The sequence below is a fragment of the Falco cherrug genome, chromosome 5 (genome assembly GCF_023634085.1).
Source record: "Falco cherrug isolate bFalChe1 chromosome 5, bFalChe1.pri, whole genome shotgun sequence".
NCBI classification, from domain to species: domain Eukaryota; kingdom Metazoa; phylum Chordata; class Aves; order Falconiformes; family Falconidae; genus Falco; species Falco cherrug.
The window spans coordinates 1,382,654-1,409,131 of NC_073701.1; the positions used below are offsets into that span (position 1 = coordinate 1,382,654).

The 26,478-nt window shown below is 43.8% G+C and overlaps 2 protein-coding genes across 2 annotated transcripts in view; both read right to left on the reverse strand.

Moving 5' to 3' along the window:
- The window catches only part of LOC102058532 (cystatin-B-like), an 85,664-nt gene that overhangs the window by 29,646 nt on the left and 29,540 nt on the right, over positions 1–26,478 (reverse strand). The gene's annotated exons all lie outside the window — the stretch shown is intronic.
- CASR (calcium sensing receptor) overlaps positions 1–26,478 on the reverse strand; it is a 77,730-nt gene that overhangs the window by 21,498 nt on the left and 29,754 nt on the right. Inside the window, exons 2-4 of the mRNA XM_055712220.1 lie at positions 20,801–21,233; positions 12,012–12,318; positions 8,240–9,121 (exon numbers count right to left, since the gene is read on the reverse strand). Of these exons, the coding sequence (XP_055568195.1) occupies positions 8,240–9,121; positions 12,012–12,318; positions 20,801–21,099 (1,488 nt within the window). The 5' untranslated portion in view covers positions 21,100–21,233. The remainder of the gene's footprint in view (positions 1–8,239; positions 9,122–12,011; positions 12,319–20,800; positions 21,234–26,478) is intronic.

A 26,478-nucleotide genomic window follows, 5' to 3' on the forward strand; every position in this document is an offset into this window, starting at 1 on the left:
TGTGTCTAATACAGTGAAATTCAGACCTACACATCAAGGCGTAAGAAATTCAAGCCACTGGCACAGGGAGGGTACCACATCCTGCAAAGTATTACTGACAACTTGCCGCGACCTTTCCCTTGCACGCTGCGGCAAGGAAGGCTAATGCAACTGCTGCACGCATAAATGAGGAAGTAATAAGAGTATGTAAATGTGGGATTTTTTTTTTCCTACTGTCTGGCTGTGCTGAGCCTGTTAAAAGTAATACTGAATATATGCCAAAAAGAAGGATGAGTAACTGGACAAGATACAGAAATAAAACAGAAAACATATCTTAGGACTAAAAGTCCACTCTGTTTAAATTATCAAGAAAAGACAAAGGAATAATTTGATCTATGTACATAAATACCGTATAGAGAAAAGTGATGTGTACTTCATCTGGACTTTTAAATCTAATAGAGCATGGCCAAGTAAGGACCAATGAAACTAAAGGTCAGTTAAATCCCAGCTAGAAATAAGACAAGATCTGTGACAAGAGATGTGACCTGCCATGGATCATACTAATAAAAAAAAGTCTACTAGTCAGCATGTCTTTGGGGAAAATAAATCTTGCTAAACACAAGCTTGACTGGCAAACACAGCCCTTCAGAAGGGAAATACCCAGGCTTTATGCCCAATGTGAAGCATCCCTCAGCTTCATCGAGATTACTTTCCTGAATGTGTTGTAAATTTAGATAGTTTATTATACAAAGGATTTCAAACTGCCTGACCATTTGGAAAGTAACTTCATTGGAACATTTTTTGGGTTCCTATTAAGGTTTTGTGGACAGAGATGGTCTCTGGACAGACAAAGGCGAGGCACAGGTACAGTGGGAGCTGCCAGTGCTGTCAGATGGTATTTTGTACTGTACTGTATGCTGCTGTCTTACCTACAGCCAGGATACGAAAGAACCATCATGGTGACCTAGTCTAGACTTGCCACAATTGCTTTGTTTTTCCACTTGTAACAAATAGAATATGGAGAAATCCATTTGTTACAATGGCCCAGGGTGCTGTATGTATATTGTATGTATATATATATGTGTATGTATAATGGCGGAGGATCTACTGGCAGATCTGTTGGCAGAAGTCCTGACTGAGTAAATGATGCTCTTGGGAGGTCATAGTACTGCATGGTAACTGCTATGGTGAAGTACCTGAAAGCTTAACATAGGGCTCATTATATTAATGTAAGTAAAAATTTAATACTAAATAATAGATAATTAATTGTCCAATTATTAAATCTACTAACAGAGCCAATGGTTATCCTAAAAGCTCAGTGTTTTCACTTAGCATAATTCACACATAATATCTTGCATGATCAAAATCTGATTGAAATGTCTTCCGGGAGGTGTTTAACGCTGTCTCTACCCAGCTGTGCAGAGAATGAAACCGTATGTGTCTCTGCAGCCGTTTGCTGTCGCTTCCTTCTAACAGCCCGTTACAGATCGGTCGCTTCAAAGTCCCAGCAAGGTCTGAAACTGCATCCTGCACAGAACACTGCTGATATTGATTTGAAGAACTGCCCTTTTCTCTAGGCCAGGAGGAATTCATAGCTTTTGACTGTAAATTTGCTCCTATTTGGAACTATAGGATGAATTACTTCAATGCTTGGGTAAGCTGCCTTTCTCTGTTAGAGAAGCAACTGATACTGCGTACTTGGTGTCATTTCTTGTAACAAAATGATGGTCATTCATCAAATCTGAGTTCAATGGTTACTTATAATCTATTCAAGATCTATTATCAATTTAGGGGAAAAGAAAGAAAGAAAAAAAAAAAAAGTCCTAAAGTTTCCTATCGTCACAATTTGTTGACTGAATTCATGTAACTGTTTTGGACATTCAGACTGGGCATCTGTTGCAAGCACAGGCATAGTTCCCATCAATGGTCAGCTGAAGTTCCAGTGAATTCACTCTAACTGTGATTGGGCACACGTTCCACTTGGATACTAGCTTAAAACTTTTTTTCCATTTCCTTTACCAATATAACTCTTGGCCAACAAAGAAATCTCCTATCAAAGCTTTGATTTCTACAGTTCCTAAATAACTTCATGTAATTCCTCTCAGAGACGCAGGTAAAAGTCCTTTCTGAGCAAAGTATTGCTTCTGGTCTAGTGAGGAGATCATTCTTTTAATTCTACAAGGCAAAAGGGTCCTTTATCTGCCATAACAGGTAATTTTTTCTCCTTCCTCCAAACTTCACCCACTGTGTGGAGCAATACCAGTCCTTGATAGTGCATGGAAGCTCACTTTGGGGATAAAACTACGTGGCTAGTTAGTAAAGCATCTGTGAAGATGGCTGACCACCTAGAAAGAAAAGAAAGAATAAAACTGCTACAATTATCATGCTTTTGAAGTTAGCTTCAACCCCACCTTGGGATAAATGGAAATCAGTCAAGTCAGAGGAATGATACAACATGAAACTGAATTTTTGATAAATCCACTGCTTCCTCACCTCACTTTCTGAGTGCCTTTAGGGGGCTCACAAGGTGCCCTTTGTCACCAGGTCCGTTTGTGAGTAGTATCAGGAAAGGTCAGTCCTAGAAGCAACTTTATATCTTTTTGTGTAACAGACATGCTGTGCCTTAGTAAAAGATACTGGTGTCTTGGTAATTCAAGGGGCAATTATTATCTGAAGTCATTACAGATAGAGACATTATGCAAGCATCTCATGGAGCCTTCCCTGAAATTCCCAGGTCCAATATAGGCTGCAAAACTGACTTCTTTTCCCCAAGTGAAAATGAGCTTCATAAATATTTTAAAATGCTTCTTTTCAAATACAACTTTTGTTGTATTGCAGCGTGTAAGTGACTATATTAAAAATTACTTTTATGAAAAATTCAGCATGTTTGGGGGTCGGCAGGAATACTGCTGGTTTTGTCATCAGGCAGTGTATGCTACCCTGATTTGGAAGAATCTCAGCCATTCTTCACCACGTAATTAATAACCACAGCTGCTTACTTCATGACATAGAGGTTGTGTATTTGCTGCATGCAGTTCATTTATCTTTCTTCTAGCAACTCTGTTGGGGCGATGGTTTCACTGTGCATTTTCTATTGGTGATGTTACAGGCCTGACCCCCCCTTCAGTCAGGTCCAGTTAAGTCTTTCTCCTTTTAGTTGCAGAGACATCTAAATAATATTCCATTGATTGTTTGCTTGGTTGAAGAGCTCACAAGCGATGCTCTCAGCTGACGGCAAGCTGTTATCTCCAAATAAGCATGAATAAGTGATCATCTGTTATTGCCCTTGTGGGGAAAATAGCTGTGTTTGCTCTATCGGCCCACACATTTCTGTGTGTGGCTCAGGTTGTCTGCCTCCCAGTTTGGTCTCCCACAGCAAAGGCACACTGGTGAAATGCTTGCTTTCTGTTCATAACACATCTATTTCCAGTGTATTTGTAATGCGGACTAGGTGAGGTTTTGCAGCTGCCTGATATTCACCAGCTTCCACTGTCTTCATTGCAGTTCTGCCTGAACCGAATTGTCACGCCAGCCTCAGTTCTGATACTGTTTCATTCACTATACCACAAAGCAGCTGTTTTCCATGCACCACCTTAATTGTTCCAACAGGCCTATATAGTTCAACAGGCACAGAATTGATTAGGTAAGTCGTTAGGCTCAAAGGTCTGGAGAGATGTATGTAATCTAAGGCATCATCCACTTCTTTAAAGCCTCGCAGAATCGATTTCCAGCCAGCTAGACATACCTGAATGTAAAGCTGGAGAATGCACCAATCCATTTTTGCCTCTTCATATGGTGTATCACCAGGGCAGGGGAGGGAGGAGTTGGCTGGGAGGTGCACAGGTGTCATAAAAAACATTAGGTGTTGCTAGGTGAAGTCAATTTCTATTTGCCTTTATTTTGTGGAACAGCATATAGCAGCTTTTCACTAAGTCTGAGGTCAATCAAATTTCTAGGCATAGAATAGTTTACATGAGCACAGTCTTTAACCTGCTAATCATTAAGAAAGGACATTTTTCAGCCTGTGCAGCATGCTTTGCCTTGGTGCCTAGGAGAGCTATCTCGTTTTTCACTTATGAACCTGCCAAAGTTCACAGCCTCCAGGTAACCACAACCTAACAAATGGTCCGGGAGTGTGCTGCAGGGTGTTCTGCTACGTCACCCTGGGGCTGCGCACCTTTGCCTTCCCGAATCCAGAGGAGCCTGCCGTCCACGCTGGGCAGCAATGCTTTTGTGTGAGACAGAAGGAGAGGTCCTCCCACTGCTTGAGGGCCATCAGCAAGAAGCCAGCTGAAGGGGCTGAAACACAGAGTGAACTATGTCTGAAGAAAAGACAGGTTTGTCCTCCTCGTGCACAGAAAGAATGTGAAGTAGTAAATATTTGCTCTGAAGGACGGATTAGGATCCCCTACTAGTTTTACCCTTATTTTTTGCAGGACTGTTTAAAATGAGAGAGAGACACCAGAGAGGCTCCTGCAAATGCCCCAAAGGGTTATAAATCTTTGCTCAGAGGGGCACTGAAGAAAGAACAGATGGACTTGCTGTTAGACATGAACATGGGAACAGCCATGTGAGCAGAGACCAAAAAAATGAAGGAACTTGAGGGACACAAGAAATTTCATCTAGGAAGATATTAAGAAAAAAGGGCTTCAAAAGCAGATTGTTTGAGCTGCTGTGGAGAAACAGGGCAAAGAGGCAGGGAATGTCGATAGAGGCAGCATCAGTACAGGGATCCTGAGTCCTGTCCCATCTCTTGCCGTACCTTCCCACTGCTATTCTGTAGCTTATGGGAGAGCCTGTATTGGGGGGAGGCCAGTCCATGAACCAGAGCCACACACAGAAATAGCCCTACTCACTACAGACTCCTAAAAACCCCACAGCCCACCAGCCGAAGAGAATGGGCATCAGATAATCAGATGTGATGTGTTCCTTTAAGAGGATTCTTTCTGTTGTACTATTTGTAGTCATGTGCTTTAATCCTTGGTGCTTTGTGTAAAATTTTGCCTTTTCCAAACATAACAGAAGTTGCTTATACATTTTGTTCTGGATTGCTCTGCACCTTTTTGTTACCTGAACAAAACACTACAAAAAGAAGTAATTAATCTGATCTTGATTGGTATTGTGCAGGACATGATAACGGCATGCGCAGAGAATGCTATCTGCTCTTTGCAGGCATCTCGCAAAGGTGTGCCCCTGGATTATCTTCTGCCTTGCAGCAGGGTAGGTTCTTAGAATGTGACAGCTGCAGCCATATACATTACTCAAAGAAGGGCAGCACAGACATCCTATTAAAGTCTGTAATTTTCTGTAGAGTACAGAAGTGTCAGTTTTCCCATTCTCAGACACAGGGCTCCAAACCCCGCGGGCACCACCATGTGTGGAGTGAGTGGCACAGCTGCTGCCTGGAAGCTGCCCTGCCTGCTCACCAGCTCTGCCTGCGCCCGCATCTCCGCACTTGCTGCGGCAGCCTGCGAGCTGGGGCTCACCGGTCCCGTCTCCAGGGGGGATGCCTGCAGCCAGCTTCAGAGGTGTTGGTAAAACAAAAGGAAACAGGACTGGGTTTATGGACAGGGTCTGTTGCAGACCACCAACTTGAGTGGAGAAAATCAGTAAGCAGCTTCCTAAACCAGTACCTATAAGTAAGTAGAGAAGGAAGTTGTTAGTATTTGATATTTCAGCTTGGGAGACACAGAAAAATGCCGTGCTCCCCATGCTGAAACATACACAGTGCTTTCTTAAACTGGAGATGGTGAATTCTCAACAGGAGAACTGCACCCAGTTTAACCAACTCACAGAAATACTGTGCTAGGTTTCCTGCTGTCCAGTTCAAACAAACTGATCACTGAGGAAAAAATGTTATTTTTATATAGAGACCCACACAAACACCCTCCACTAATTATATAAAACCATTGCTCCAAAAGGTTTGTATTATGAGTACATAAAATTAACAATTAGCAGACAATAAGTAAATAATTACTCATATGTGTTAATAGGGTAGCACCACTGAAGGACAACAAAATGATATGGTACATAACTAAATTGTGAAACGCACCATGTGCCCTCTCCAGCCACCGACCCCACTGGCAAGGGCTGCTCTAGGCAGGGGCTCAGGCTAATGGAATCACGGGTTCACTGGGTTTGCCTTATCTGTGCCACGCACCGCCCAGGCAGCAATGGCAGTGATGGCAGCAGTGGCAGTGATGGCAGCGATGGCAGTGATGGCAGTGATGACAGCGATAGCAGGCACCACCACCAGCTGCTGCCTCCAGCCCCAGGCACAGAGGCTTCCCAGCGCTGCCCTCCCTCCCTCAGGTCGCTTCCTACCAAGAAACCCTTGAGCCAATTGTGAGAAGAGGGAGCAGGCACCGACCACTGGCCGAAGTACCCCTCAAAATGAGATTGTCTTTAGTAGAAAGATTTTCTTCTGTCTGGTTGTCAGATACGGCTCTGGAGATGCTGGAGGATGCACGTTTAATGTGAGTTGAACTCATTGTCCCCAGGGCTGAGGAAACCTTCCCAAGGGTAATGAGCCGCAATGCCTGATATGAAGTAGGTGTGCACACAGATTTGGCATTTACCTGCTATTCATGTGTTTGATTTTGAAATGAACTGAAAAAATGCACAAATATCAAATATGCCTGACAGCCAACACCACCTAATGGTGATCATTTCAAGTATAGCCTGTTCCTTTGTGTCACCCGCTATTCCTGCCCAGTCCTGTTAACCCCACATACTCTTTCTCAATGCCGATTGCTTCATTTAAGGCAAGTATGCATACCCAACAGTCCAGATCAGCAGGATGCTTTACATTTGATACAGCCATCCTTCAGCACCAGATAAGCAACACAGAATTGAGAAGACATTTTTCTCGATTGTGGAATCCTCAACAAACATCACATTCTTTTACTTAGCTATGGTATGAATATCCTGCTTTACTTTCCAAGTTGACAAGATATAAGGGAACAAATTAAAAATATTTTTATTCTGGATCATTTTTACCCGCACAGTGAAAGCTAAATCTGTCTGTCACTCGCCCACTTCTGCCAGCACGCTCCTGAAAAGCCAAAGACAGAAACCTCACAGACGGCCACTAAACCGGAGTCAACCCCCGCACTCATCAACTTTGAGTAAAGTGGTTTCGGTAAACCCAAATCAGGCACCTATACCAATGCAGGTTTCCCATAAATGCCAAGATAAAGCTTTTTGCTTTGATCTGACCGGTGCTTTTGGGCTGACCGAGACTGGGCAGGAACCAAACTGCAGCTCCCACAGGTGAAGGCTGACCCACCATCTGCAGTCTGTGGCACCCACAGCCTTTATTCTGGTGAGGATATCCTGAACAGAGGAAATTACACAGGTGAACAGGATGATCCTTATATTCACCCATGTTGTTCTGATCTCAGGCACATTTGGGCTGAAGTTTCCTGTGATGACTGGAATGGGGCAGACAGAATTTGCTATGTATTTGCCATGTCTTCATTTGATAGCTTTACAAGCTCATTCTGTTATTTGAGAATGCAGTAGATATTAAAAACACACAGTGAATCACACTGGATAGCACAAACAAACATATCGTAAGGTACAGAGTATTCATAACAGATCAGAAGACAAAATGCCAGAATACCACCCATGTGCCAGTGGACAGAGCGCATTGAATGAATGGGTAAATGTGACTAAGTCATTAGTATCGTTTTCTCAGTTCACAAATATCGCTGCCAAATCAAAGCAGCTATCTATTATTTGCTCAATAGCCACATGTTATTTTCCTTCATTACCCAACCTGACCTAGTTTGATTCTATATAAGCTTAAAATGGGGGGTTAAAGTAGAGCCTGTATGGAAAATTGCTGTGGGATTGCAAAAGACATAGAGCTTGCCAAACAAAATGAACTCTAAAAACTGTTTTCCTTGTTTATGTGCTCTCTTCAGGGCCTCTTGTTTATGTAAGTCTCAATATATGATCAAGTTACCTTGCGTCAGCCAGGCTGTGGAAATTGTCTGTGTGTGCACTTTTGGCCCATAGTGAATGCAAGAAAATCTAACTTAGTGTAAGCCCTAACTGCAGGCAAACCTAACACAACTTACCTTACATTCCCTGCAGGGTGAGGACGTGCACCTGACTCGCACACAGTGAATGATATGCTACATCCCAGGAGCCTTATGCTGTGTCCAAGACCCAGGGCTATGAAAGGCACCCTAAAAAGGCATCCGGGTCTTTTTTCTGCAAGCATATTGCACAGGCGTGCAACTGAAGGACTTACCTGCCATGCCTCAACCTTCTTAATGTCTGCACAGGATCCATTAGTGAAGAGCCCTTTCCCGGGGGTACAGGTATATATATCCTGCAAGGCATGGGCAATAGAATATACTGCCAAATACACATTATAGGATATCCGCAAGTGCGTGTAGTCCATGTACGGTGTCTCCACACTGGTGATGTTCTCATCTCCTGTGCATGGAGGTCGGAAGGCAGCTGTTCCATTTCCAGCTCCCAGTCCCTCCTCATGGCCCTTGTGGAAGGAAGGTGAAGCTGGAGAATTTTTGGACCCATCGGGGAGATAGCAGTTAAACGTCTCCTCCCAAAACTCCTTAGCAAAGCCATTGTTAGTGGACTTCTTGGGATGTACCTTCTGCAAGAACTCACGAAAGCCCGGGATCTGTCCTGCCTTCAGTGCAAACCCAATGGTGCTGCCGATGACACGGAAGAACTCCGGCATGGCTATCAGGGACGAGCTGGCCCAGGCCTCACTCGCCAGCCAGATCTTGCCAGTGATGTTCCGCCTGACGATCTCTTTGATGAGAGGCTCCAGGTCTGGGCCACTGGAGAAAACAACAATCACCCTTGCTGTAGAGTTCTGGATGACCTCCACCACCTGCTGGATCTCCTCTTCATCCGAGTATTGAGAGATAAGCTCACTAAAATCAATGCAGATATCTCTCTCCTCTGCCTCCTCCCGAAACTTTTCAATCCCTGGCCGGCCATAGTCATCGTCGGCTGCAATTGTTCCCACCCAGTTCCAGCGAAAGTACTCGATGATGTCTGCCATCGCTGTGGCCTGATGCTCATCATTGGGGATTGTGCGGAGGAAGGACTTGAACTGGTTCTTATTGCTCAAGAGACGGCTGGATGAGGCATAGCTGACCTGTGAGAGCACAGTAAACAAGTAAAACACACCATGAGTGAACTGCCTGGGAATAAATTGCCTACTTTTACTTAGCATCACTGTCAACCTCGGAGGGGATAAGAGAAAGCTGAGCAACTGTGGAACCTCGGAGGGGATAAGGGCAAGCTGAGCACCACACTGGCAGCCATGTACTCTTAGCCTGGGGCTGCACATGATCCACTCTGAGAGTCTGTGTGTTCGTGTAGCTGTGACTCTCTTACAGAGGTAGACCTACAGGAGCTTGGACCCGAGAGGCTGCAGCAAGCTCGTGTCCATCTGTAAGGTCAAGGATCTAAAGGAGAGAGACACTGTCACTAGCTTGGAGGAATGTCAAAAAGGTAAGTCACGGGTGGCCTACACAACCCTCACCACAATTCCTGCCAAATCCAGAAACAAGAAGAATATATCTTTTAGATAAAGGAGGACAAATGCAAGCTTCCTCTGTCCTGAACCAGACATGAGACAGCAGGTTGGTACCGCCATCCTGAACCTACTCTGTCTTTTCTTGCCACACACGGCTGTCCCCATGCTTAAACAGGCTCCACCAGGCACTATACACGTTATATACAATCCCTGCCAGCTGAGGTAAGAAGAATGTGATGTATATCAGTTGCCTTGATCTGGTGGAGCATATGTTAACGCTTGTCAATGCTACCTTAGCAGTATTCCCTGATGCTGGCCAGAATCAGCAAAGACGCCAGTAGGCATTATTCCATGCCCCATGAGCCACTGTGTTTTACAGTTAAAATGGGATTTTATTTCCTATTCTAAAACTATCAAGAAATATATATTTTTTTCCTAATCAGAATGACTGCCATATGCTCTTAAGATTTAATTTGGATTTTCTACAAGTAGGAAAAAAACCCATAAAACCCAGAAAAGAATATTTTAAAGGTCCAGAGAACCTTTAAAACTCATTTATCTTTGCATTTTGAGATTGGTATCTGAACTCTTTAGGACTGACTTTCATTTGAAAGTCTTCCATAAACAGTTCAATTTGTACAAAGTGGAAATTTACAGAAAACCTTATCTCCTCCTTAAACTCTGGCATTTAATTTTCCTGCAAGGAGAACGAAGAGGAGGTCTCCTGGTGCAGTTTCAAAGGCTGCAGGAGCAGTGCTACTCATCTCCTACAACCTCCTGCCAGGAGGTACAGGCAAGGTACCCCCTGCTCTGCAAGGTACCTTGCTCCCACATGGGCTGTGAGGGTACACTGAGGTGAGATTTTGAGAAACAGAACAGAAGTCATAACATTTTCAGTTTCTATGTCAACAGAATGAGTAATGAGCCTTACATTAATTGTAAAATATACCTCCAACCTGGACTGAAATGCAGGATCTGTTACACATGCATTTGCTAATGGCCCTGCTATGAATGACATCAATAATACAAATTCTAATGCCACACAACAGCTCCCAGTTTAAAAGCCTGTTTTCAGTTGCCATGCTTTGGCCAGCTGGCTGAGATTTCTTGCCAGAACTGAACCTCCTGACACCTACCCATTTCTGCAACCTCTGGGTAAGGCTGCTGCCTCGTAGCACAGATACTGTTCCCTGTTCAAAGGGAAAGTCTGAGAACCGCAAACACCTCTTATGTTCAGTCCAGCCCACCAACCTGTCTTAGCTGCCCTTGTTCACCTGGCAATGTGATGTGTAAGTCAACAATATCCCTTAAAATGCCATCATGGTATTTATCACACATCACCTTCCAGTGCCACTCTGGGCAATACCTAGATAACAAATATTTGACTTAGTTTAAACTATTCTTGCCCTGCTCGGTCCATTTTTTCAGACTCTGTGCAAGAGTCAGATTGATAACATTAAATAGACAAGATGTGTTGGTGTGTACCAGGCAGTCAAGAATCCTTCCTTCTCCACCTATGGTGCAGATGGGAACTGGAGCCCCGACTGAGGCAAAGATCTGTCCTCTCAGGACAGACTGAGAGTGCAGTGTGACACAATCTTGTTACAAGGACTCTTGTGGGCTCTGGTACCTGTATTTGTTTTAGAAGAGGAACTGGAAATGTTAGGCTATACAAGGCCAAGCACTTTTGCCAAAGTTTTCCTTGGTGTGGAAATCTAAAATCAAGAGCCACAACGTTAAGCTATAGTATACCAGCCTTATACTTTGCTTAGGGTCTTGGCAGAGCAACAAGCTTGTTAAACAAAAGGATGGGACTATAGATGCTGGCACTGGCCCCAGTAGAGCCAGCATACAGGGAGAAGGATGCTGCGACACGAGCTGGCAGAACTACACCACCACACAGATGACCCCAGGATAAGGGGGGGACATATCCACATGCTTTCACAACCTCTGTTTTGGAGGCCCTAGAGCAAAAGAAGATGGGTCAGCCCAGAAGAAACCTTCGCAGCACCTGAACAGCACAAGCAACGACTTTAGAGACCACCTACTTGAATGATCAGAGATGCTGAGTGACCTAAGAATAGCTGGCAATGACTGAGCTCTGCCTTACATGGGCTCTGTGGTAGTTGGGCATGACTAGACAGTGACCATGGTGAAGGAACATCACAACTAACATATCAAGGCTGGCAACTGCCAATGACTGACCTAAACCACCCACGTTCACAGACTAAACCACTCTAGAGGACTGTAGTCCTCCTAGATTAAGTTGCTATTGGCTGAATGTTGTTACTGGCTGCTTCGTAACCTTTGTGTTTGAGAATTGGAAATTGCTAGCAAGACTTATTTTGACCATAAGACACACACCCTACCCCCCATCCCATTTTGTGTTGTTTCTCTCCCTGAGGTTCTATTGGAAATGGCAAAGATTAAACAAGCTTTGTTCAATGTCTGCAGAGCAGAGAGGCAGGCCTCTTCTCTAACCTAGACTAGCGAGGTGAAAGCGTACCTGAGGTATGTAAAAGAGTCCCAGCAGATTGGCCACAGCGGTAGAGATGCCAGAGCCGGTTGCCCCCACAACTGCAATGGTGGAAGGGATATGTTCTGAGCAGTTGCAGAACTCATCCAGGTTCAAGGAGTCTATCTTGTTCTGGGCCACAAAACTCAGGGTGGCCTCCAGGGCTTTAGAGACTGTATTGCAAGTGTCAAATATCCTGTATCCCAAGGTCATGTTGGGAAGGAGAGTTGGGCTACTGTTTATTTCTTCTATAGCAAAGATCATAGCCTGGAGCCAGCGGAAGCCTCGGAAATTATACCTGGAGGAGCAAAAATAAAAATAAAATAGAGTGAGAAGGAGGGAAACAGAGAAATGGAGACCAGGGCTGAGACAGAGTGAAGAATTCTAGACACAAAAGGCAAAAGCAACTTACACTATTTCTTGCATCCTACCAATTCTGGAAATTTGCTTTTGTCTTCAGTGGTTGCAGAAGAGGCGTGCATGTGCTACAAGATTTTGTTCTGATTTTCAGCTTTTCAGTTTGGGAGCTCACTTCAGAGGCTGTGAGGATGAGATGAACTTAGTTCAAAGTCCCCTACAGCCTGGGAGAGTTGAATGAGAGCATTCCTGGGGTCTTGGCTCTGGCCTGTCCCTTGTGCTCAGGACCCTAAACCTGGATTTCATGATTCCTGAGCAAATGCTCTGACACAAAGCTACACCTACCAGGTTTCCTTCCAGGCTCCCCTGACAAGTTTCTGAATGCAGATGGCAGTGTCTGCTAAGCCTGTGCTGCGCGGTGCTGCCAGGGAGGTGGGCTCAGCCATGCTCCATGTCAGCTCCTCATGGCTTTAGGCAGGCAGAGCAAGCTGAGGCACAGCGCTGGCGTGCTGCGGGGTGCACAGGGGGCTGGCAGCTCAGCTCACAGAAATCTGGCCTCACATCACACACTTCACATAGTGAGAGAAAGCACAGTCAACCTGTTTGTACCAGTGAACACAGACATGCTATACATGTAAATCCCACTGTAACTTGCTAACTTGTTAATTAGATACTTCAGTGCTTTCATTGAAGGAATAACTTTTCTCATTATTATGGTGCCCTCATACATTTCCTTTAGACATGAGCTCAGAAGATGCCTTCAGATCTGGCCTGTGAAACTGAAACTGTGTTTTTTGAAGCCTCTTCTATTCTCTAAAATGGAGAAGCTGAGTTTTCTGACTCTCAGCTGTGCATGGAACTAACCCACAGCGGGGGTGCAGTGGCAAGTGTGCTGCAGGACCAGGGAGTCCCTGGTTGGAGCACTGCATGGGCTGGCAGCAAAAGAAGCTGATGCTGAGTGATGACTACTTATCCAAAAAAGAGAGAAGCTCCTTCATGTAAAGCAGCAGGAAGAAAGTAGCTTTGATACATGTTAATTTGCAGGTTTTACTTACTGTGTTTTGTCCCGTAAAGTTGCATAAGCAACCAGCTGTGTGCCTGTGAAGCTGCCATGTTTTAGGGTAATTCAGCTGGAACGGCAGGATCTTTCATGAACTGAAACCTGCCCTTCCTTGTAATGCACTATGCGTCAGGACAGCAGTTAGTTTGCAGTTTTGTGTTGAGTTGCAGCTGAAAACAGGAAAGTGTCAAAGCTGTTATGCTTGAGATCCACTGGGAAAGCTGATGGGTCCCAGAACTGGAAGAGCCTGGGAAAACAGCCTGCCCAAGAACTGATTCTATATGAAATGGTACATTTTAGGTTTCACGAGTGCCATTTTGAAATGCTTTGAGAGATGTTTCCATTACCAAGGTGAAGATTTCTAAAGATAAGCTTCATGAAATCACAGACTTTCAACCTCTGAGATGCATGACCTGAAGATTTTTAAATTGCTGGATTAAACTAATTGCTTCCAAAGTTGATGTTAGCTATGTCTGACTTCTTCAAAGCTGAATTAACATAGCCACATTATTTCCATTCCAGGAGTTATATCTGATTCATCCGGGATCAGAATGTCTAAAGATATCACATCTAAGGTTTATCTTTAAGTCTTAAAAACTGCATTTACTCAACTCGATTTCACCTGCTCCAGACATCTTTTGCCAACTTCCAAATGAGGTTCTGCCCTGATGCTGCACCTCAAAGTCCAGACAGCAGGGTTTTAGTACAGATCTCTTCAAGCTGAAAAGTTTGAGGCCAATGCAAATCCTTAGTTATATCTTATGACCAAAGGGACAGCTAGCTTTTGTAAGATCACTCTTTAGAAAACAGACACCCTTTAGAACACAGGAGTGTGCGTTACCGTTAGAAGTGACTTGGTCATTTAGATTATTTTTTGCTCTATCTCCAAACCATTAAGGAGAAAGATGCAACAGAAGAACCCTGAAATAAAAGGGCAAGTCTCAATGTGAGCAAGGCAGTGAGTGTCGTGTACAGAAAAAAGACATGCTGGGCACATCGTGTTGCCTCACGTGGTCAGTAATGCACACTGGGATGAATGGCAGCAAAGCAGGGTCTTGTGACACTTCTTAAAAAGCTAAATGTGTCTACAGATACTTCTAATTAAAATGAAAATAGGATTTGAAGCAGGAACTATATTCAGGCTCCTCATGTAGGAGAGAAAAATATGAAAGCATTTTCTATTTAAAGGGAAGACTGCTGAGAAGCTGGGAAGTTCAAAGGTACCACTGTACTACCTTGAAAAGCTTCACACATTTGAGTACATGTAGAAGTATATTTAATCCTGCTCACATTAAATTATATGGGTGGAGTATGACACAAAATTATTTTGCCTGCTTGACAGCATTTTGGCTTAATATTTTTTTAAAGACCACAAGGTGGTATCTTCAGATGGTATGTTTAAAAGCACTAAGAGCTGGACTGTCTTCCCTTTGATTTCAAAGGAGGCATTTGCCATTTAATTCAGTAAAGGCAGACTAAGGTCCATGTTAACACAGCTGCTTTTTTTTTCCTTTCTGACATATGCTCCTCATGAACATTTATTTACAGCATAAGGACCGTACTTCCGGGACTTGAATTTGGGTTGGTTTTATTATGGAGGGGAAAGGCAGGTAGTTTGGGTTTTTTTTTTCTGGAAGCTAGATTCCAAAATGTCTTTGAAATTATTTTGATAATTCACCTCAAGCTAGCCTGGGCAGGAGACCTGCAGTTCTTTTCGGTTGCACCTGTGCTGACAGCCGCATCAGCAGATCAAGAGAAGAGGATCAGAGGGGGTGGGGACAAACACACCTCGCTCTGTCTTCTCTCATACCTGATAGAGCTAGACAAAGTCTCATTTTGTTAACTGATACGGTGTTGTTATCGGTACTGTAACACAGATACGGTTAGATGAAGGCAGTGCCACTAAACTGGTCTAAGTGAAGCGAAGTTACACAATTCCTTCAATCCCTGTGAATGGAAACTGTCTGGGTAAATTCTCTCCTGTTGCTCTAAGACCCCAGCAAGGGGCTGCAGACAGGTTCCTCTTGGCTTGGTGCGTACATGGGTGATGGTTAAGAGCAGCCTTTGAACCTGGCAGCAGGTTACACTGATGCAGCTGACCTGTGCTATGCTGCTGCTATGACTAATACGACTAGTGACTGGAATGCTCTGTCAACCATGCAGAAACCTGACTGGTAATTTCCATGAAGAAATTGCAAAGGATTTGCTAACAGAAGCAAACTTTTATTTAGATTTCCAGAATTTTTAAATAGCCACTGATATTTTATTGGTGGAAAATAAGGAGCCTCCAAAACTTATTTTCTGCTGTATTACTTTACAGGTGCATAGGTGTAGTCTTGTATTTTAACATTTCTGAGATGTGGTGCTTTGAAAAGTGGGCATTAAGCTCTAAATGAGAGTTTAATGTAAATAATTCAGTGCCCAAAGGTGTAGATAGGAATTTTTATTTACACACAGTTCTTTAAAGCTTTACCTTCTGATGCCTGGTCTCCCACCTGTCAGAGTAAGCAGCTCACTGGCCTTCCTATTCCCAGGCAGGGGCACAAACAGGCAGAGATATCAGAGTCAGTTCCTCCGCAAATCCTCATTTCAATTGACACATCTGCAGGGGACATTATCTTTGTGGCAGTCCAGTTTGCTAGACAGTAAACTCAAAAGATCTCACTGATTCCCACAGGTTTCTTTCTGGTTGGTCTAAATGTGCCTGTCAAGGGGTGCTCAGGACGGCTTAAATGTCTCAGTCAACATTACGAAGCCAGGGTATGTAAATTAAGGGACATGAGCTCACCGCAGGGTTTCAGCTCCCCATAGCTCCATCCCTTGTTTGTTTGTTTGTCTGTTTTGGTTTGAACAGCTCTTACTGTCTGGATCCAGCCCAGAAAATAGTCATGTTCCCTGTTGGTCTCCATAAAGGAGTAATTCACAACCTCATGTGAATTCATGACCTTCATTTATCAACGCTGGCAAGGCACTAAGCTAAAAGCAATATAACATGAAGGAAAAGAAGGAGAAAGTAATGTGAAAGCTCTAAATACAGCTTTCACTTACCCTCCCATACCTGACAGGTACTTTTATTCAAGAATGGTGGCAAAGCCTGCACACGTCTCTTGGCTCACACCAGTGTTCCTCTTTCTCTAGTGGTTGTATGCACATACTAATTTCTCTGTGCTCTCTAGATTTCCAGTACATTAATTACATGTTATTGCTGCTACTACCACTGCTATTACTAAGCTATGCAAAGGGGAGACCTTCAGTCCTCTGTTGGATTCCTGCAGTCGGTAGGTGTAACAAGTTGCTTATGACTCTTACAAGCCAGGGCTGCGGGTAAGGGGAATCACGCAGACCAAAGAAAATTAAAAATTAAAAAATTAAAATTCAGAAGGTGGGTGGAAGAGAAAGAGGAAAAGGATGTAATTTGGTCTTAGGGAGAAAATTCTAAATATCATGTTATGCATTCAGTTCTGCAGTGGGATTAGCAAATATGCCCTTAAGGGGTAGAATTAACATTCTCTGTTCTCTCAGACAGACTTGGTGAGCTAATGTGTCCTGGAGCCATGCTCTGTGAAGTCCTGCACTAAGGCATGGGGATGATGCCTCACTACAGTTTCACAGCCTGAACAGGAAATATGCATTAGAAGTGATGACCTAGCGACACTGCATTGGCAGCACTGTATCTCAGCTCAGTAAAGATACATCCTCACTGCAAACAGGTCGTTAGAGCAAGGGGAATACACGGGTACGGCCCATCTGTGCAATAATGCCAACAATTAACATCAATACTAATGATACCATCACCACCACTGCTGCTTATCTACCTGAAATCAAGAAATCAAGTGAAATCAGGTTATGAATAGGCCTCTGTGGGTGCTGACAGGGAATGGAGGTCCAGGACTGCTTGTGCTGCTCTCAGCCTCTGCCTCCACTGCACACATCAGATCTGCATCAGCAAACGTTATAAGGAAAGTTGCTGCAACAGCACCTGAGGCATACGAAGACAGAGGGTGTATTTATACCAGATCTGGGATACTTGATTGCTTAAACAATAAACAGGAATTTTTGGTCTGGCTTTCTGTACTCCCATCTGACATCTGGTGTGGCAAAATCATGAGTAAATTTTCACTTTGGACTCTACAACTCAGTGCTTAAAGCATGAAGATGCATTATCAGTAGAAACAGCACAAAACCAACAGAGAACAGGTTATTACTGTTCCCTTTTCCTTTCACTGCTGAGTTATGGATATAATTTGGATATATGGATACAATTTTCCAAATAATCATGTGCAAGGTATGCACAGTAGGTTCAGGCCAGTACATGGGCTGAGCTGGGGAGAAAGGTGCGGTGCCGCAATAGTATGAAGAGTGTGAAAACTGAAAAAGTGGAGAGAAAATTCTCCTACCCATTTTGCGAAGCCCTGTTTGGGAGCATAGGTACGGCACTGAACACAGCTAAATGTGTGGGAAAACGTCCAAGCCGCACAGATCAGGTTGAACAGCCCTCAAAAGAAAGGAAAGCCATGTTATCTTAAATTGTTTGATACTGAACTCCAGAAGAGACTGGGGCAAACCACGCACAGGGTTTCAGTTGCACCCTTAGGTCTTGCCTTGGTTTCAAAGCCAGGAACTTTTCGTACAGTCTGATGACTTGCTGCTGCAGCTGCCTAATGGAGGAGAATATGAGGAGAGAGAGAAAACACCCATGCTCCTAGGGCCACCTGGGTCTAACTTTTTTATAAGATGAGAGACACATTTTCCTATGTAATAAAGAGATTAAAAGTTGTACGCAGCCATCTAAAAAGGGGACAAGTATATAACTGATTAGCCCCTGCTTTGAAAAGATACAGCAGCGCTGCAGAAGGCTCAAAGGGCAACAAGGGCAGTCAAAGGTATGGTACAGATTTAGCACCTCTGGTCTGACCAGGTACAGCCACACTTATGCTCCTCTAGCAGATTTCCCACCCTACAAAAGTTTTTGAAAGTACAAGATTGGGAGGACTTTACTTTGGGAAGAAATAGAACCTATCTTTCAATTTTTTTTTTTTTTTTTAATTTACCCTCCTCCCTGAAAATATGAGTTTGATCATTCCAGACTAGCCAGTTGCCCAGAACCAAGGAAACTCAAACATGATACGAAATACTCTAGCTCATGAGTTGAAGAATGTATTGGGCTCTTAGAGCTGGCATGTACAACCCTGCCGCAGGCTACTACCTAATCACAGAGCCCAAAACCTAAAAGAACACCATGGTCATGTTGAGAGATCTCTGTACAGGTCCAGCCAGAGAAATTTTATGACTTAAATACTGCTTAAAATAGAAAATCCTTTCAGGAAAAATATCTGCTCTCAATTTAACATGTAACGATAACAAGGAATACACATAAACTGTCCCATGGATTAATTCTGTTCATCATGAAAATCTGATGACCAGTCTCAAAAAGGCTTCTCAGCCCAATCTCTTTTGAAGTAAACCTTTCCTGGAAATGGATATTTTCTGGTAAAGACATGTGCAATTAAGGAACTTCCAGTCCAATCATCCCCTTGTTCCTATTGTAGTTGTTACTTCCTGTGCAGCTAGATCTCTGACCTTTGTTCGGTATTCTCCCCATTTGCATTACGCTATCACCTCACAATTAATCCAGTTCCTTGGAGTGCAGCAAAGCACCACAAATGCCTGTCTCTTCAGTCAACCCCTCTCTTTTGCACCTCCAGCTTCTTGGTGCCGGGGTTAAGAGGAACACGGGTTTTAACCAGGCAGATTTCAGGTGGAGGATGCTTTCTAGCAGATCAAATGCCACCCAGAAAGATCTCCCATTGTGTCCTTAAAACAGCTGGTCTGGCTTTTCAGGATTTGCCTGTTGTTGGCAGTGCTACCTCATTAGCAAATCTTTTGGCAGCCACACACTTGTAGTAATCCTGAGGGCACATTCTCCTGTGATCCGTTCTAATAATGTGACCATGTCGAGACAGTCACCGAGGCTGACCGAGCGCTGACAGAAATGAAAGCTATGTTCAGTTTGCAAATAACTGCACTGTCTGCCTGCCACCTGGAGCAGGTGAAGGAGACAAGGTAGCTAAAAATGTTCATCATCTTGCAGCATTCCACTTGTAAAATGCTGCGTCTGAGGAAGAAAAAAATGCTGAAAATCTGGCACAGCTTCTTTCTCCATGAAGCAGACATTTCACATACATTTAGTTCATGATTTTCCTGTGCATGCACAGAAGAAGCCCAAAGACCCCTGTTTAATTACACTTCTGTCTGTGTGCTCCCTATGAAAGCATCTGAGGACAATCTCACAACTTAGATGGATGTGTCCTGCTCAGTGTCTCAGTGGGAAACCGCACCTGACATCCTAGCAGGGATGCTGGCAGCCGGTCCTCATTGCTATCTGCAGCATGACTGTACTCGATGCCCAGAATAGGATAAGAGGTCTGCATAATTCCAGATATATAATTTTTCACATATGATTATAGAAGAAGTCTTATAACACTGAAGTGTTTTCCCATGCATGGTCATGACAAAATTCCACATCAATTACTTGTATTTTGTTTATACGACATTTCATTTTGCCATCAGTTTCTGCCACACTTTCAACTTGTTATGTGTATTATGTGCAGGGTCGTAAGGTTAAAAATTCCCCATATTCAATCATAAAAATGGCTACACTTCAATAATAAGAGAATTTGTTTTCATGTGCATTTCTCCCTCGGGGTTAATTGCCAAAGACTTAAGACAAAACCTATATGCACTGTTTACACAGATGAAAAGAACTTTGGTTGAGGAAAGCCTGGGTAAGGAGTTCAAGTCTGGGACTTTGTAAAGGTCCTAAAGAGACATCTGCGCATTCAGTGGGATTTTTTCAAAAGCAGTGACCCATCTCACGTTCACCTATTCACTTGTTTAGGCAACTAAACAGTTTGTAAAGTCCCATAAGATGAAAGGCAGAACTGGAAAAAAACGCCAAAATTTGATTTCTAAGCTATTTTGCTATGCATGACTGCAATCCAATGAACTTAAGGGCACTACAGGTTATTTTCCATCCTTCTGCTAGGAAAGCTACTTCTCAGATACTATTCAAATGTCCACTGTGAATGGCCAGACAGATCAGTATATTCACATTTTGGCAGCTTTGGGTAATACAAAAATTGCCCTCTTTCACTGTCCAAGTATTTTTTATGTTACTGTTTAACATACGCCCTTCCTGTCTTTACACCCTTGTTTTTTCTGTTATTTACACTATATCTTTCCATTGCTTCTACAAGCATCCAGTCACAGACCGTATTTACACGAAGTATAGCATGTCACCTGAAGTAAAGAAAGGTCAAGACTTCCCCACCAAAACTTTGTATTTTCCATTTTTGTGGCTTACCTTATACACTCCACTGATTCTGGTCTTGATTTTAGATCCTGGTCTTTAGCAGCCACTCCAAAATGAATGGGGAACAATCCTCCAAGAATAATGTCTCCCTTCTTCTGTGCCCGTTGGTTTGGCCCATAGGCAGCAGTGTTCCAGGTAAATAGCCAAAGAATCAAGCAGCAGCTATATAAAGTCATTGTTCCTCTTTTCACCAGGGGGTTATAGGATGCAAAATTGGAAAAGAAAGCAGGTGTTGTAATATCTAAGCTTTCCCTTTCCTTAATACAGCACAGAGAGGATTTGAGACACATGTCTGCAGGGAGATAAGCAGCAAGGTGGGAGCCACAGTGCTGGTGTTTCTCCCTCTGTCTTCTCCATTGCAAAAGAACAATTCAGCCGTCCTTTCTTCATAACCAAAACATTATGGAGAGCCCATGTCTGAGAACTGTAAAAGAAAGACATGAAAAGTGATTCCAGCTACACACCAGGGCCCCATGTTGCCACAGTGGTTCTGCTTGTCAAATCAGCCCCCCAGCAAGCCCCCAAGGCTGCTGCCACTCAACAAGCTCACTGGGACACACACCAACTCTGACAGAGTAAGTCAGCCAACCCCAGTGATGCCAGCCACACCTCCTCAAACAAGTGTCAGATGCCTAATTCTCTATCACTCATGTAAGGTAGGTTATTAAATCTTCCTATGGTTCTGTGTGACTCTGGTCACAGGGGACCCTGTAAAACTTGTGATCCAGACATCCAAGAACACAGCACACCATGAGAGACTGGGATGGGCAAGTGGGGAATAAGGAAGCATCAAATGCAGTAAGGATCAAACCTTTCTCTCAAGCAAATAATTGATAATTTTCTGGGGTTGGTCCATCCCCTCCTTTCCACTGATTGTTTTTAACTCTCTGGTTTGAACTTATCCTTGCTAAAAATGAAACAAGGTCACAAGAAAGACTTCTTTCACACTGAAAGTGAGGATGACTTCCAGGGAATCATTTGAAATCAAGATACTTCTCCATAATGAATCATAAAGGTTTGAAAGTTTCGGTGATCATGTCATTGCAGGCTTAGCTGTAGAACTTTGAAGGCTGCATCCCGGGGATGAGAAATATTGCAGCTTCTCTGTGCCCAATACATTTTCCCTGCAGCACGTCTACATGCCTGCCAAATGAAGAACTAACTTAACGGCATATGAAAACGGCTATGGCTAGGGGGGAGGAGGCAGCACAAAAATTCACAATAAACAGCTCTTGAGCCTATTGGAATAGGTCTAAAAGCTAGCAGTAAAAATCTGAAGTTAGTCAAGTTCAGAACAGAAGCTAGGCATACATTGCTAATCCTGAGGACAGTTAATTTCTGAAAAAGTCATCAAGACTTTTCAAGTGCTGAGAACCTTTTTATGAGGATGATTTACTATGCACTAAATGTATCTAGACAGATTTGACCTCTACCTACATCAAAAAAGGAGCTACTGCAGGGAAACACTGTGATTGTGGGAGTTCTTCTAGTAGCCAGCCTTAATGGTTATGCATGCTATATGACCACCAAGTGTTTGGAAATATCTCATATATTTTTGTTAAAATGAAGGTCCAGATGCAGCAGTCAATGGGAGAAGAGAGACAAAGCTCACATCATTCTCATGCCTCTGTGGTCAACACACTTAGAGAGCTGGGTAGATGCTGCACTTCTCTGTAGTGGGTCCACTCTAAACTACTCTTTGGTCCTGGCTTGAACAAGCATGTGTTTATTGGCAAGGGCAATCAGATCTTTGGCCAGAGTTCAAAATACATCTAGGCAAATGATTTTCTACCAGGAAATGTGGAGTTACACTGAAAGATTTTGTAGGATTTTTTTCATGGTTTCATATGGAAAAATATGAATTTCAAGTTTGCAGCATCCAAGTGACTCAATCCAAAGTCAGAAATTCCTATTTTTTTTCCCACAAACTTGACTGCTAGATTCCTACTCCTGAATGAAGATTTCAACACCATGCTCAACATCTGAAAGATGGACATGAAATGACCAGCAGCTGCTGATGGTGGCAGTCTGAAAACACTTTGGGATGCTCCTCTGGCAAGCAGTTGGAGTTATGTCACACGGCTCTAACCAGGATGCGGTATCATCTATCACTTGTGAGCGTGTTGTCTTAACATCTGACCGGTACCTTTTACTGGGGAGCCTCTGGTATTGGCATGTGGCCCTGTGACAGCAGGATGACAGAATTTTAACTGGAGGCAGGATTAGGAGGTGACAAAGTAGTGCAACAAGTGAGTGTCCCCTGGATTTTGGGTTCTCATTTTTCCTGGCAGATGGATGCTGGTTCTTGCTTTTTTGGTGCCCAACAGAAAATAAGGAAGGAAACACTTTGCCATATTTTAGCTAGGGAAAGTTTTTCTTCTTCCTGCTGCTTATGGATTCAGAAAAGATATGAAAAAGCATTTCAGACATTTTTTAGACCGATGTTCTCTCTCTCCACCTGGCTGAGGCTAAGTCTGCCAGGTCCTATGGGACGAATTACTGAAAGGCAAAGAATCATTGCAGTCAGCTGCAGACACTTTCCACTCCATCCTGGTTCACAAAGCCCTCCTGCTATCTGACGCCCCATGGAAATACCTACCATCAGCTACAGAACGGGTGTCTGGTCTTGTGGCAAGAAGAAAGACATGGACCGCCAGCTGAGAAGAGAGCTTTATGCTGTGGCCTGCTGCCTTGACACACAGCTAGCCTTGCTGTGCATACAGCCAGACAGATGGTGAATGTGCAGCAAGCTCAGCACTTCAGGAGCGCATTACATTTATTGCAGATGGGGAGGTCAAGTATAGCATGCACGTTGTCTGCAGTGCTCACAGCGTACTCCCTGCCCCAGTGTGAGGACCACTTAGGAAAGTTCCCACCCACATGGAGGACAGTGGCCAGCGCATCCCTGCCACCACTCTGCCTGTCCTTTTTCGCAAGCACTGCTCAGGTCAGGCAGCCAGGAGAAGCGCAGTCAAACCGTTCTACTACTTTCGGTCTGTTCCTTGCTGCCATCTTTCCAAGGACACTCTCCCAACACTGGGTGAACCGATAGCGGGAGGTCCCTGAGAAAAAGAGCAGTCTGCTCCCCAGCTGAACTGCCTCACCTGTTTTGCAGTCTGACCTTCAACCACATCCAAAGGTGGGTAAGGCCCTCACAAATTGCTCTGAGGCCTGCAAATGGTCTGTGAGAGACTGGGGCTGACCAGTGAGGGCTAGCACATGAGCTCTGGTCCAGCCGGTCCCAGTGTGAATGACACAGAGCAGTGACACAGGGTGCCCTGCCTTTGGTGCAGCTGATTGCACTTGCCACCTTGACTGCTTCATTGGCCTATCTGAGCAGATACATCTCCCACTTAACCACCTTTTCGGTCTGGCACAGGCATGAAAAGCTATGCCGGGAGCTTCTGTTCTTACAAGCAACCATGAGTTAAACCAAATATTTTTACACTCATTTTGATTAGCTTCTGTATATGTTCCAGAATGAGCAGTCACAACAAAGTCACAAGAAAGTCACAAGAAAGTCAGCAACAGCAGGCCAAATCTGGGTCCTCTTCTGGACAATTCAGTAAGGAACAGCAGACAAAAAGTAAATTAAATGCTCTGCTGTGTAGCAAAATTAAAAACCAGGAAATAATGTGGTGGCATTATTAAAGTAAATTTAAATATGCTTGCAGATAGTGTTAGCTCAGATAAACCTGTCCCAGTGTAGCATATAGCATGTATGAAATCAGCTCGGAAAGTCCGCAAAAAAGTTGAGGGTCCAGGAGCGATTTCCCGGTTAGATGGGTGGGCACCGTTTAAATTAAGAGAGGATATGAAGGAAAGGGAAGAGCAGAAAAGATCTGAAATGATAAAACGGTACATGGAGCTGATGTGACAGGCAAGAGCTCATGGCTGACGCAGGCAAAGGGAAAGAAGAGCAGCCTGGAGCTCTGGCCAGAGACCACTTTCTGTGGGGAGTTCCCTGCCCGCCTCTGCTAGGGAGCAAGGGGGTCCGAGGGAGCCGGCATCACAGGCGCAGCAGTCATACTAGGGCAGAGCATTCTTGTTTAAATACCACTGGGTTTGAGGGTAGTATGAATAAAATCCTGCTAATCACATCTGGTAAGCAATGGACAAACCCTGCTGTGCCCAGACCAAGGGCAGGCTGAGGGGTCCCCCCAGGGCTGAGGAGTCCCCCCAGCCAGCAACGTAGCCTTCCAGGAGAGCAGGGAGGGGTCCTAGGAAAGGGAAACAAGAAGAAGAGGATTTTCATTTTGTCAGCAGTAAAAAAAGAAGCAGGAAAAAAGGTGATACAGTGTACTGAGGTGAGGGCCAGCACAGGTGGGGCCAGTACTTAGAGGTTTGAAGCAGGGAGGGTAATTTCTGAAGAGAGGCTGGAAAGGGATGGTCTGGTCTGACTAGTGCTGCTCAGCCTCAGGCATCCCCTCCCCTGCATCCCTCCCAGTTGCCAAAGAGGGCTGGGGGCTCGCATGCTCCTGCCAGGGCAGGGATGGAGGTGGCCAGCAATGCAGTCCCCTGGGCCTGGGCAAGAAACCGTTCATTGGACTTAGCCAAGGTGGGATGGAAGAGGGTGAGCTCCAGACTATAGCCTGCTGATTTATTACTCTGTTTTTCTGCTTTTCCTTTAATAAGGCTTTCTTTTACCTTTGGGGCTCCCTGCTTATGAAAAAGGAAACGATTTTCACCATGAACAGATAGACAATGTAATTTAGCTTGCTGGAATGCTATGGAGGGGGTTGAGCTGATGCTACTGAATATTTAGGAACCAGCTTTTGCCACCAGACAATACGTGGCTTGAGTATTAAAAGTAGAAAACGTAAATTCACATTCTTAATTCTTTTTTCTCACAGCAGGCAAAGCTGAAAGATCTAAACTGGTAAAATAGGGTTAATTTTAAAACAGCATTTACAGCACTCAGTACTCCAAGATGTCCTTCAGGAGCGTGACAAGGGGTTAGACAATGAAAACAAAGTTACTCATTCATGGTATAGGGTATTACTTGGTATCCCCCTGAATAATTTGGAATGAGCTATTCTCAGGGACAGGACACAGAATTGAAATAATATCAGAGGTGCTGTCTGTGGACATGATGGCACATCCCTGAAGCAGCAAACTGAGGGATAGATGTCTGAAGATGCCACGGCACAAATTATATCCAGAAAAGGCTAAACTATAGCTGGGAAACCAGGTATCTCAAACTCATTAAAAGGAGATACACAGGTCTCCCAGCTGCTTTCAAGCACTATCCATGCCTGAGGCTGAAAATACTGGAAGATACTGATTTCCTGATGAACAGTTATTAGCTTGCTGCCAGTGCGCCAAGATAATATCCTCTAGCATCATCTTTTGTTGTGGCAAATCTTCCTTCAGTTCTTTTTTCTTTAATTGGATTAAGATTATGGCCTCTTCCTTATTAAAGGAATGCATTATGTAGCCAAAGATTGAATTACCTGCTAACGCATGCCTGAAGACATAAAACTTAGCAAAATATAGGTGGAAATTGTACTACTAATAGAACAAATTACTGTGGTCCTACACTTTTCAGCTAATAAATTAAAAAGATTAAATTAACAAGCAACTGAATTAAGAAGGAAGCCTGGAATCCATTGCTATTTTTTTCCTTTGCAAATATTTTTACATTTAAACCATTATTTAGTATTAGCACA